This window comes from Chanodichthys erythropterus, chromosome 5 (assembly GCF_024489055.1).
Source record: "Chanodichthys erythropterus isolate Z2021 chromosome 5, ASM2448905v1, whole genome shotgun sequence".
In the NCBI taxonomy this organism is placed as follows: Eukaryota; Metazoa; Chordata; class Actinopteri; order Cypriniformes; family Xenocyprididae; genus Chanodichthys; species Chanodichthys erythropterus.
In genome coordinates this window covers 25292359-25306549 of record NC_090225.1, presented here as the reverse complement: position 1 = coordinate 25306549, position 14191 = coordinate 25292359, and the positions used below count along the sequence as shown (strand labels likewise).

The following is a 14191-nucleotide window of genomic DNA, read 5'->3' as shown; positions in this document are numbered from 1 at the left end:
CACCAGAGGAGGAAGAGGTTCATGGGTGGGGACAAGGTTGGTAACTGGCTCTGCCGAATTCCAGTCAATTAGCCACTCCTCTGTATCCAACACAACTAATAATCCCACTGGAATGGATGTAGAAACCAGCTCACACACCTGGTCAGATTGGATGGCAGCCAGGATGGATGAGGCTGAAGGCTCTGGCTCCGTTGTGGTCATTGGCTCTGGCACTTGATCTGCAGTGGGCTCAGGTTCCTTTGTGGTTGTGGGAGAAGACATCAATGATGGGTAGGCACATTCTAGACAACTGAGAATGGATTCTCTCTCTACGTCCCATCCCTCCTGTCAGGTAATTCCAGAGGGCCATAGTAATTTACTCCCAACCAGTAAATATATATTATGAAGTCTCATCATCAAAATGGGAGCGCTGGGCTAGCTGACAGAAATGGGCAGTATAATCCAATAAAGAAAATCCCTCACAGGCAAGGGTAATATACACTGCTGCTAGATCCATATATTCAGTTGGTCCTGTGTTCTGTCATGGCAGGTCAGGCAAAATGAGGAGAAAAAAGGGATCTAAGTGCAGCAATATTTATTAATAACACAAAACAAAGAAGATAATCCAAACAGGAGAAAACAGTAGTGTTCAGTCTATAGGCACGTCTTTACTTCTTTACAAAGTGATATCGCCAACTACTGGCCTGGCATGCATAACACAGCATTTTTTGTTGTTTTCGTGGATCCATGTAAACAGGGATCACTTTGAAAACATTGTTGACTGTACGTGAAAAAAACAACTTTTCTGTTTTTAGTACATTGTTGTTGTGTAAACGTACCCTAAAACAATGAAAGTGAACATACGTAACCCTTACATAGGATACGTTATGCTAGGTTTTGTTAGGACTATTAGTTTTTAGGCTAAATCTGAAGCCAAATTATTTTAGTTTATTTGCTTCTTTTAATTTTTATAAAATTTCAATTATCATGAAATGTTAAAATTTGTTTTGAGAGTTTTTCTGATCAGACGCCATGCCCATCACTATTATTATTTGCTAAAGGGACCTCTAGGTATTGCTATATTGACAAACTAGGAACTCCATATATATATATATCCAAAGGTTCATAGATCAGCACAAAATGTGAAACAATGATAACCATTTAAACATTGTTGATATTTATTAAAATATATATATTTTATTTTTATTAAACTTCATTTTAAATAACTTAACTTTACGTTTGTGCCTCTTATGCTAGAAAAAAAAAGTCATGGGACACCAAAGAAAATCCAATTCATGGAAAGTACCTTAAAGTGCATGACTGTGAATAATTGAAACAAAATCAAAATGTGACCACATATTACAAAATAAAAGACATCTGGAAAACCAGAAAGCTTATATCAGGATTTTATGTTGCTGACATGTTTCTTTTGTTTATTTTATTCCCTGTAAAGGATAAATAACGGAATAGAAACTTCCTCTTTCACTACCTCATTACTGTTGTTCTCTAAGGTTTGTTGTGCATGGACTGACCACCGGTGAAACGTATGTCTTCCGTGTACAAGCCATCAACGAGCTGGGCCTCAGCGAAGAATCCCAGGAATCGGCTCCTCTTTCTGTGAGAGCTGCTCTCAGTAAGTCTGGCTCTCACATCCTAATCTCCTTTGATATTCCATCAAGAAGCCAACTACAATTTATTTTGAACCTTTTTCAAACACACTCAAAAGTGGTTTCTCAGCAGTAGGTGTTTGTTATTGGTAGCCCATGGTGTAGTAAATGACAAAAAGAAAGGTACCTACCAGAAATGGCCCACCAGATTTAAGGAAAAGGCTTTTATTTATCTTAATTCATAGGCAGTGCTTAGGAAAGTTGTCACACAGTAACAACAGAAAAGATCGATTCTACATGTCTAATGTTTTTTATTATACAATAGAGCTGAGCGGTGGAATGCATCAGCCAGTTGAGATTCTGCTATAGTGTTTATTAAAGCAATAAACCAAAAGAGAATGTGTGTTACAGTGATTTTTACCTTGAATAATGCACTGTAGACAACATTGATTATAATGAAAGCAATTTAGTTTTTACACATCACACAAAGTGAGGTGTAAACAAAGTGTAACTGTAGATTGTTTGTAGTTGCCAAGCAACGTGTTCACATTTACAGTATATTGGCTATTTTACGACTATTTTGCAATATGAGACTTATGATTAATTCGTTATGCATATGTTTTATTTTGGTTTGTTACACATACAAAGAAAATAATCAGATGAATCAGATGAATCAAGTTATAGCTTTCCTTTGTAAATTATGCTTGATTTGCAAATGATGATTTGGAAAGGCAGTTTATATTACTGTATATTAGCGTACATATTATGTACAGTCAGTCACCGTGATATAAAATTATATATATATATATTATATTATATATATAATCAGTATCTCACAAAAGTGAGTACACCCCTCACATTTCAGCAACCATTTTATAATATATTCTCAAGGGACAATACTATAGAAATGAAAATTGAATATACTTTAGAGTAGTCAATGTGCAGCTTGTATAGCAGTAAAGATTTACTATCCTCTAAAAATAACTCACCATACAGCCATTATTGTCTAAACAACAAAAGTGAGTACACCCTAAGTGAACATGTCAAAACTGTGTCCAAAGTGTCAATATTTTGTGTGAACACCATTGTTATCTAGCACTGCCTTAATCCTGCTGGGCATAGAATTCACCAGAGCTGCACAGGTTTTTGCTGGGATCCTCTTCCACTCCTCCATAATGACATCACAAAGCTTCTGGATGTTAGACACATGGTGCTTCTCCACCTTCCGCTTGAGGATGCCCCACAGGTGCTCAATAGGGTTCAGGTCTGGAGACAGGGCTGGGCGATATGGCCAAAATCTTATATCACGATATGAGTAATTTTATATCACAATAACGATATATATATCATGATATAGTTATTTTTGCTTTAAATAAGATTTTTATGATATCAAAATTTTCCATATTATTGAAATTTCATAATTATCATCAATTTCAATATAATTTTAAAAAATTATACTAGCCTAAAAACTCTCAAGCTTACTCTAGACAAATAAGCTGTGATTAAAGAAAGAGCAAAGAAAACAAACTACAATAGAACAAAGACAGACAATATAGACCTACATGAAAAAAGCGCTAGAAAATGTATAAAGTAATCAAAGTTATAAAAAAACAATGCATAGTCTTTTACTGTGTAAATTAAATTTACATTTATTCGTAAAGTTACAAAAGCAAGCAGTGAGAGATTTTCTTTTTTTTTTTTTTTTGGTCAGCATTAATACTGACAGCAGGTAAATTTGGATGCTGTCCTCGAGCCATGTCTTTCTCAACTGTACCTTCACTTAAGACATAAATGCACTTTGGCAGTGTGCCAGTCAGCACGAACGCTGCACCGAGTTTCTTTTCAGGATATATTCCGTTTATAACACCTTTAACATCAACCACGTCCCTCTCTTTATGTTCTCATTCATGCATTTCATCACTCTGAAGTGTCAATAGTGCAATATATTTACATACTACAATATATAAGATATAGCAAAATCTCTAACGATAGACATTTTATTTTGTAGTAACAATATATATCGTCATATCGCACAGCCCTATCTGGAGACATACTTGGCCACTCCATCACCTTCACCTTCAGCTTCCTCAGCAAGGCAGTTGTCATCTTGGCGGTGTGTTTAGGGTCATTATCATGTTGAAAAACTGCCCTTTGGCCCAGTTTCTGAAGGGAGGGCATCATGTTCTGCTGCAGAATGTCACAGTACATGTTGGAATCCATGTTTCCCTCAATGAACTGTAGCTCCCTGGTACCAGCAGCACTCATGCAGCCCCAGACTATGATGCTACCACCACCATGCTTGACTGTAGGCAAGACACAATTTTCTTGGTACTCCTTACCAGGGTGTCGCCACACATGCTGGACACCATCTGAGCCAAACAAGTTTATCTTAGTCTCATAAGACCACAGGACATGGTTCCAGTAATTCATGCTCTTGTACAGGTTGTCTTCAGCAAACTGTTTGCGGGCTTTCTTGTGAGCCAGCTTCAGAAGAGGCTTCTTTCTGGGACGACAGCCATGCAAACCGACTTGTTGCAGTATGTGGCGGATGGTCTGATCACTGACAAGCTGACCTCCTGCTTCTGCAACCTCTAAAGCAATGCTGGCAGCACTCATGAGTCTGTTTTTTGAAGCCAGCTTCTGAACCTGACGCACAGCACGAGGACTCAACTTCTTTGATCCACCCTTGAGAGGCCTGTTCCGAGTGGAACCCGTCTTGTAAAACCTCTGTATTACCATGGCCGCTGCACTGTAACTCAGTTTCAGGTTGTTACCCATCTTCTTATAGCCTAGGCCATGTTTGTGGAGAGCAACAATTCTAATTCTCAAATCCTCAGTTATTTGCCATGAAGTGCAATGTTGATCTAGTGGTCAGTATGTACTCAAAGCACCAAATTTTAATTGCTCTTATACAAGATACACATTCGTATGGACCTATCAAGCAGACAAAAACATGAACATGATGAATAGGAAATGTGGCTTTGCATGGTTATCACTTAGGGTGTACTCACTTTTGTTGCCAGCTACTTTGAAAATAACTCAACACACAGCCATTATTGTCAAAGGACAGTAAATCTATACTGCTATATAAGCTGCACATTGACTACTCTAAAATATACCCAAGTTTAGTTTCATTTCTATAGTATTGTCCCTTGAGAAGATATACTAAAATGGTTGCTGAAATGTTAGGGGTGTACTCACTTTTGTGAGATACTGAGATATATATATATAGCCATCACACTATGAATATATAAGATATGGTCATACCCCTAGTTGTTTGCAAGAGGTTTTAAGAATCGTTTTATTCCCCTCAAACCTTGCACCATTTGCTAAATTAGTTTAATAATTTATACCAAATGAGTCAGAATGTTTTTTTTTTTGTTTGTTTGTTTTTTTTTTTCCCGTATCTCTGTGGGACACTTAGTCAACAAGTATAAATGATTTCAGCCAGCAGACCATTAAATTTTTACAGATCTGGATGGTTTGTAGAGCTGTTTGCTTTGTAACTCTTTAGCTTTAGTTAACAGCAATCCTCTGTTTGGACTCCGGGGGACCATTCCATACTCGGAGACTTCAAAAGATAAAACTAAAGATGAAACTCTTTGTCCTAAGAGTGCAGGCCTGTCTGTAGTAAACAGCCAGTCAAAACAGTGTTTGGAAAATTAAATTAGATGAGTTCTTTAGATGAAATTATTAGATGAAAGTATTTCTCAAAGCATTTCACACAAGCAACTATGATGTATCTTGTCTCATACCATTTTTGTTATGGACATTATTGATATCTTGTGTGGCTTATTGAGTAGAGTATCTGGCAGTGAAAATCAGGCAAAACAACCCACCTAGCAGCAACTCAGAACACCCTGCCAAACCACACAAAATGCTAAAATCCTCTGAGAACACCCTACTGTAGCATTTTGATAGCACACAACTATTTTCAGAAAGGCTCTGTTCTAAAGCCTAGCAAGCTGCCTTCATAGACAAAATTTTAAAGCATCACATGTTCACTCCTGACATGGAGGCTGTTCCAAGAGGTGGTCAGCATGATTAAGCTGCTTTCAAAAATATTTTGGTCAGTTGTACGGCAGCATGGAATCTTTTGTGCTGAATGCAATCCCATAATTCTTTGAAATCAATCCATATGGTTGGCACACAGTAAAAGAAATTATTTAATTATCTAACAATTTTTTTAATTAATATATGTTAATGTATCAAACTGCCAAAGTCACATCATTTTAGTAAACGAGGCTTCGTTATGTCATAAGTGTTTTGAAATTTCAATGGTTCACCACTGGGGGCGTGATTTTGGCAGTTTGATACATGCTCCAGACCACTGATTCAAAACAAAAGATTCATAAAACTTCGAAGCTTTATGAAGCAGTGTTTCGAAATCGCCCATCACTAGATATTGTTGAATAAAGTTTTGTTTTTTTGGCGTACAAAAAGTATTCTCATCGCTTCATAACATTAAGGTTGAACCACTGTAGTCACATGAACTGTTTTAAATATGTTCAATATGTCCAATATGTTCTTTAGTAGATTTCTGGGCATCTGAAATGATCTTGCTGGCAATGAGCCATCAGATTTTATCAGAAATATCTTAATTTGTGTTCCAAAGTTGAACGAAGGTCTTACGGGTGTCATTTTTGGGTGAACTAACCCTTTAATGCATCACTCACACAGAGATGGAGATCATGCTGGGCACATGCAGAAACAAGAGCACAGACACTTGTTGTCAGCGGTGCCTTATGACTTTTATTTATAAATAAATAAATTAACTTTGCTACTGAATCACTACCTTATATCACTCAGGAAGTAGGTTGTAACATTGCTGTTTTTGAAGTAATTTAGCTCACAGTTTCAGTGCTAGTAGAGATGCTGCACAGATGCAGGTAATTCACAAGCACATCTTTCTAGTACCAGAAGCTCCCTTCTGGTTATTGTGACCAGGTGGGTTAAGGCCAACCATGGTCATCTCTGTGCCCCCCATGGACCAAGGACCCCCACCCCCAGACCAGGCTGAGATTTTAACCAAGAATGCGATTTCAGCCGGGGGGGATAGACATTACTTTTAATCAAAAAGCATCCTTGCTGAATAAAGTATTAATTTCTTAAGAAAAAAAAAAATCTTACTGTCCCAAAACTTTTGAACGGTAGTGTATATATTGCACATTTAGCTGCCTGTGTATTCCAGTATTCCAAATCTAAAATAACTGAAATGCGGTTCCATTTACATATTACAAACCAGAGATGCGGCCTGCATGTCAGCGCATGTTCCTCTCTGTTGAAGACATTGAGTAATGGGGACAGTCGGCTACAGCAATCTGTCTTCTCCACAGAGTTGCCCTCTTCCCCTTATGACATCTCTCTTCTGTATTGTGACGGGGAATCCATGGTGCTCAACTGGAAGCAGCCCATCCATTCTGGAGGAGCAGAGGTCACTGATTATTACATTGACAAATGCAATGTGGCCAAGAAGACATGGAAGGAGGTCAACATCCCACCCATTAAGGAAAGACTGCACAAGGTGTCTATGTATTGCAGCATCCTGTGCATGTTGTTACATCAGCTTATATTGATGGATTTCTAATAATATTATGTAATATTACCTTGTAAAATAATTACTAAGATGAACTTTATCTTCTGAAGGTTGGAGGTCTGACAGCTGGGTCAGTGTATCAGTTTAGGGTCTGTGGAGCTAATTTGGTTGGACTGGGTGATGCCTCGACCCCTAGCTCATCCTTCAAATGTGAGGCTTGGACCATGCCTGAGCCAGGTAATGTGAAGTGTGTACATAGTTTAATTATGCCATTATTTACTCATCCTCATGTCACTCAAAACCTGTATGCTGCTGTTTGTTCCATGCAACAAGGTCAAAAAACAAGGAGAAATTAAAAAAAAAAAATCAGCTCTTTTCTTTTTGAATCCTCATTATCTAATGTTGGCAAAGATGAATAAAAACTGTAACAAATGTATTGCTCATTGTTAGTTAATCTTAGTTAATGCATTAACTAAAGTCAACTAATGGGACCATATTGTGAAATGCAAAATCAGCAGCTTTTGAAACTGCAATGTAGATTGAAAACCCAATATATATGACAGAAAACCCAATATATATGTTTTCAAGGCATAACAAAAGCTGTACAGCATCAATAAATGGCCTGAAAAGGCAACTGACAGTTCTGCAAACTCGCCCGAAACTCTATCACATTGGTCCTGGGCCAGCAGGTCATCTTTGTTGTTGCGCCCTGTGACTGAAAATCTTTCCTCCATTGCAGCTCTGGAATATAATTGGCCATTCACCATATTTGAAGTAGCACACTCAAGAATTAATGCCCTTTTGGCAGCACACTGATGCACCATATAGGATCTGAATGCAAATGCGAGCAGTGGACAACAATGCTTTGGTCTGTTCTGTACACAAACTGTTGTATGGTGGTCAAAGTCACATGGACTTTTTTTAATATTGATTTTTTTTTTTGACAGTCATGGTCACATTGAACAGATGATGTTTTATGTGAAGATTCTCCAAAAGTCTTTTGTTTTCTACAGAAGAAAGAAAGTCATACATGTTTGAAACAATATGAATATGGTGAATGATGGCAATTTTTTTTATACTTGTGTGAACTATTCCATTAATGCTATTGAGCTCTTTTTTTAATGTGCTGCCCTAAGAACACTTTAGAGGAAGTAAAAGTCTTATGTGCGCAAAACACTCATCCGTGATGCCAACCCACAACTCCTGGCAAAAATACTTAGTGTACTTGTTTAGCAGATTTACAGTATTCTTATTGGAGATGCAGATTCTCTGCAGCAAGATGTTTTGTTTACATGGTTAAAAACCTTGTTAAAGGCTACAAAGGGAATAGAAGGTCTCTATAGCTCTCTGTTTAGGTATACATTGACCCTGCCAGCCACCACTACACTACATCGCCATCATTAATAATGAAGTATTAATAGTATTAATAGTACTTTTAGTAGTACAATGCCTCAAACTTTGTAACTGTGTGTGAATGGTGTCAACTGAGTGATTTATTGCTGTTTTCATACAAAGAGCTGTTTTTATCGAAGTGACGCATGTTCTAATTCAGCCTGCATTATGTAATACTCCCAATTCCTCTATGTCTTTACCTCGACATTAGTTTATTGGACAGTCAAGACCAGCAAGAAACACAAAAGGCTAATACGTGTGTGATTCTCACAGAAGCTTTCAAGAACATGATCCAAATACTGTATAATGTTATATTTTACCCTAAGGTCAAAAGTAAATTCACATTAACTTTTGAAGTATTACACATCATGGTATTTTAATGTATAAATGAGAATTAGTGTACAAAAATTCATAATAATAATAACCTTTTTTACAGTGATTAGAATTTGGGTGATTAATTTACATGAAAATAATGTCTGATTTTAAGCTGAAATGTCACCTGGACATGTTTTCGTGAGATTCACCCAAACAGAGATTAAACATGTTTGAAATCATGAAAAACGTGAGCCTTAAAGGTGCTTTATGTAATATTTTGTCTGTACTAATGCATAAGAATAGCATATACCATGTTTGAGATATTTAGGAAACATGCTAAGTTCACATAAAACTGAAAAACAACGCTACAGCCAGTTATTTTACTTTGAAATGTGCATTCCGTGTTGGAAAGTCTGTTTTTGTTTTGGTCTGTGTGATCCCGCCAACTTGCCGGAAAACACAGCATATTGCAGCCAGAGAAGACAGCAAACAAACTGGGTCAGAGTTCGCAGATTGTACCCTACCTAAAAAGCCTCGGCATCCATCTAAAAATTTATATAAACGTGAGCATATTAAAACCCGGATAAATCAACTCATGAACTTAAAAGTGTGTTGTTGCGTGTCCTCAATTTGGCAACCAGCTTGAGCATTGAGTCTGAGGAGAAGCGTGCGGGGGCAACGACTCTCTCCAATATTTTGAATTTGGACTGCAGTCCTCTTTTCAAGCTGTCAATATTACATACTGCACCTTTAATTGCCTTGTGTTTGGCTTTGGTAGGTCCAGCTTATGACCTGACCTTCACTGAGGTAAGGGATGATTCTTTGGTGGTGGAGTGGAAGGCTCCTGTCTACAATGGGGCTGGTGCCATTACTGGATACTTCATTGAGAAGTCCAGAAAAGGCTCTGATACCTGGAGCAAAGTCAACGAAAGTTCAGTCAACCACTGCTATCTCAAGGTATTGATTTAAGAGTGCTGACTAGCTCATATTCCCAGATATTCTGTACTATTACTTCAGAATGCTAGACATACTATGAATTCTGGTGCACTTCTATGTGGCTTTATCTAATGTATGATTTGAATGTTTACAGGTCAAAGGACTGGAGACGGGTGCATCTTATGTGTTCCGCGTACGGGCAGAGAATGCCAAGGGCATTGGCATGGCTTCAACCCCCTCTGACCCTGTGTGTGTTAAGGCGCTGCCAGGTAAACATGTAATGTAGAGCAGACACGGTTTAAGGCGTAGGCGATTTACTCATACATATCTGAATGGGGAAATAAATGTAATCAATGTGGTAGCTATAGTTCTGCCTTACAGAGACAGTTGCTTCTTTGATAGATGTATTGTGATGCTAAATGTGTCGACTGAAGGAATAGATGTCCTACTTTACAATTTAAAGGGACAATTACTTTTTCTTTTCTTTTTTTTTTTTTTTTGTAATTTGTAATTGTAATGTAATTTCAAAAACAATTACATAGATTGTTTGTCAAAATAGTAGATAGGAAATACTGGATTTATGCTGGATTTCGCTGCCCATTACGCAAACTGCCGCTGAACAATGACTTACCTTAAAGGGTTAATTCACCCAAAAAATGAAAATTCTTTCATCATTTACTAAGCATTATGTCGTTCCAAACCCAAATCTGTTTATCATATAGTGACAGTACGTCTTTTTTCAACACCTTTTTGGATTTTCATTATTATGTGAACTACCCCTTTAAGGTGCTAGAAGCAATATTTTTAAAGGGGGTTTGTTTAAGGCGGGTTTACAGCAAAGATTCACAACGATACAAGCTGAGACTTTTAACTACTTGCAAAAGAATATGGTCTGCAACATTCTAAAACCTGCCAATTTACACCAATGCGACTAGACGAGACGGGGTATTGTTTCCATAGCAACTACTCTTTACTTCAGTTTTTTCTGTCAGCTTTCTGTAGCGCAGCTGTTGGACCTGTGAAAGCAACTTAGTGTTTAGCATCCAGAAATATACTAACAGACATAATAAGGCTAATAATAAGAATGCTTCTTGTTTGATGATTGGCTACTGTTTATGATAAGCTACCTAATTAAAGTTTGAATATTTAAATATATTTGTTTAACACTATAAATAAATAATAATTCTATTCACATGGCTCACATCACTGCACCCTGGGAAACTAATGAAAACGATATTCCAACTGTTAAACATGGTGGACCTCTGCCTTAAGGGGACTTCAAAGTCAACATGAAATGCCTTTTGCAACCCATTTTACTTCCATAATTTGATGAATTTAAGAGAAAGAGGATTTTTAAGAAAAATAAAAAAATATTGATTTATTTATATTGATATGACCGTTAAGTATCAGAATAGAACCAGGGGGTCAAGATTTGACTGGTTAGTATGGCCTAACTAGTCTGTTTTTTTTTTACTGTTTTTCTCCATTACCGGCTTTTCAAAAATTAAAAGTGTATTCTGACAAAATAATAGTAGAAGCAAAACATCTACAGTATATGCAACACACACACACACATACTTGTATATATGTGTCTCTCCATTGACGTAATGGTTTTTATACTGTACAAACTGTACATTCTATCCCCCTACACTACCCCTACTCCTAAACCTACCCATCACAGAAAACATTCTGCATTTTTACATTTTTAATAAAACATTGTTTAGTATGTTTTTAAAGCTGTTTTAAAATATGAGGACTCATGAAATGTCCTTATAAAACATGTTACGTCGTAATACCAGTGTAATACCCATGTCATTATACAAATTTGTGCCCACATAAATCATGAGAACAAGCACACACACACACACACACTGTATAGGACATTAATTTCCTGCAGCTCTTGAGTTATCAGGGATTAGTTATGTCTCAGGTGGCTGGTTCAAAATGTCTGTGCCCATAATTGAGTGTCTATGAGAAAAGATGGCAGATTTCAGTTCACACACTTCTGAGGGTCTTGCGTCAGTTGATGAACAGATAGCCTTCTTCAGAAATTCTATAGACCTCATTGGCTTGGTGACATCAGAAAAAAGAGGAAAGTCATTTTGGAGGAGGTCATCTATCCAGGGTGTTTTCCTGCCTTTGGCCCGAGATGCTGTGATAAGCTCCAGCATCCCTGCTATCCTACATAGGACAAGCAGTTTGGAGGATGGATGGATGGTTTTCAGAGGTCGTTATTCCAATTTTTAAAGAGTATGATGATTTTTTTTTTTTTTTTTCTTAATTTGGTATTTATTTTTATGATTTTTGTTTTATTTTGTGCACTGATAAATTTTGCACAGTAAGACTAGGAAGTTGCATTCAGTTTGTAATTTTAAACTTAAACGACTTACACAGCCATCCAGAATAGCAGAATATCTGTGAATTCTAAAGAAGGGATCTTTATTTTTGGAGAAATGAGAGGGGGTTCACAGTGGGGCTGTGAAAGAGCTGTTCAGGGCGGTATGGATTGCACCATGGGAGGTGTTCTGAAGTGTCTTGGGGAGCAGCTGCCTGCACATTGGCAGATAAGGAAAAAGCAGCCACGGGATGATCCAAGATGATTCATTCCGAGTAGCCTGAAAGGTTTGTGGCTGAAAAAATGGCATCAGCCAGTAGAGTGCACTGTGGATTTGTGAGTCTATATAAAGTATGTGTGTGATGTTTTGTGAAATGTTCTCTATATAGCACAACTGAGAAGGGAAGCCCTGTGTGGGCTGATTGGTCATAATCAGGGCCACAATGAATTTATGGCCACAGAACTCCACAGATTCCTGCACTTGAGCACCCATCATTCACAAACTTCTGCACACCTGTTACATGTTCATTAATTATTTTTTTTATTTATTTTATTTTTTTTGCTAAGTTTATGCTTTTAGATACTGCAACACTGAAAAAAGTGTAACCTAAAAATGGTAGCATCTAAATAAACTGGTTTTATTCAAGTCAAAAATATTATTTAACATCACTGAATCCACCTAAATACAATGATTTATACAACAAAACAAAACAAAAAAAGAAAGAAAAGAAAAAAAGCATTAAATCAGGTAGAAATACTAAGGTAATTGCAAGTTACCATTACCCTAAAATGAAAAACAAGAAATTATTTTCTTGATTTAAACTTATTTTTTCATGTGTGGAAAAGGTGAATTTTCTGAATATCTTGGCTGCTCTCCCAGCAAACATTTGGATGTTTAATGACCATTGAAAAGAAGTCCCTCCAAAATGTCTCGTCATGGTTGGAAAACAGTTCCAAAATGGAATTTGAATGGATATCTTTTACATTATCTTATGAATCAGTTAATTAATTAATTAATTATATATAAAACTACATGTAGCTAAAAGTCAAAGTAACAATTACACAGGAAACCCCAGAGAATTGTAGACATGTTCCATTTTTAGGAAATGTTCTGCATTACATATTTTTACAGATTTATGCCGTCCTTCCGCGACTATTTTTGGCCAGGGACACAATGTTGCCGTCGGACCAGTGTTTGCTGGGCCATTTCATATAAGGAAAGTGAATTAGAACTGGGATTGTAAAGCCACAAAATGACAAAACAAAAACAGTTGCGTATCATAAAAATGGTCCATATGACTCGTGCGCAATATCACATAATATAATAATCATATGTGTGACAAACAGACCAAAAAGCTGTTTTTCACTGAAAATCAAATATGGTCCTGCATCGGGTTTGATTTCGATGACATTTGGTTACAATGCATGTTGGAATCATATTTGGCATTGTGGTATTAAATGTGTTTTGTATGTTACATTTGTTTTCCATTTTAAAGCTTTAGCCAAATATCATTAAATTACATTTTGATTATATTAATATTAACAACTAACTATATAAAGAAATATAATATTAATTAGTATTTATCATGATAAAAGCTGATCAATTTAATATTGTTTCCTGACGTTTCAAATCATTCTTATGGAACAGCATTGACCAATATTACCACTGTGTTCCAACCATAACTCCAGCATGTCTTACAATAGTAGTCTCCATCTCTTGTTGACTTGTGTGCAAATTCTTCTGTGCTTCTGTTATTTTGAAGGCACACAGGAAATCAAGTGTGGCGTCAATGAGGAATCAGGTGACATTTATCTCTCTTTTGAGAGCTGCCAAATGATGGAGAGATCACAGTTTGTGTGGAAGAAGTCCTATCAAGAAATTACTGACTTCTCTAAGGGCATCGTCGTCAAGTCATCAGGCAGCCAGTAAGCAAAACATAATCTCTTCAATGTGTCCTAACTAGATCTGGTCCAGATACATATTAGCTCAAAGCATATTTAGGGCAATGCCACAGTCTGCGCATATTTAATTCCTTTTGTTTTCCTTTTGTTGTCCCACTGAACAAATACTAATGTTTGCTCATTTGTTTC

General features: G+C 36.8%; 1 protein-coding gene across 1 annotated transcript in view; it reads left to right on the top strand.

Annotated features, from left to right (window-relative positions):
* The window catches only part of myom2b (myomesin 2b), a 68902-nt gene that overhangs the window by 25757 nt on the left and 28954 nt on the right, over positions 1–14191 (top strand). The window contains exons 17-22 of the mRNA XM_067386691.1: positions 1491–1612; positions 6923–7110; positions 7233–7359; positions 9608–9786; positions 9920–10034; positions 13864–14026. Of these exons, the coding sequence (XP_067242792.1) occupies positions 1491–1612; positions 6923–7110; positions 7233–7359; positions 9608–9786; positions 9920–10034; positions 13864–14026 (894 nt within the window). The remainder of the gene's footprint in view (positions 1–1490; positions 1613–6922; positions 7111–7232; positions 7360–9607; positions 9787–9919; positions 10035–13863; positions 14027–14191) is intronic.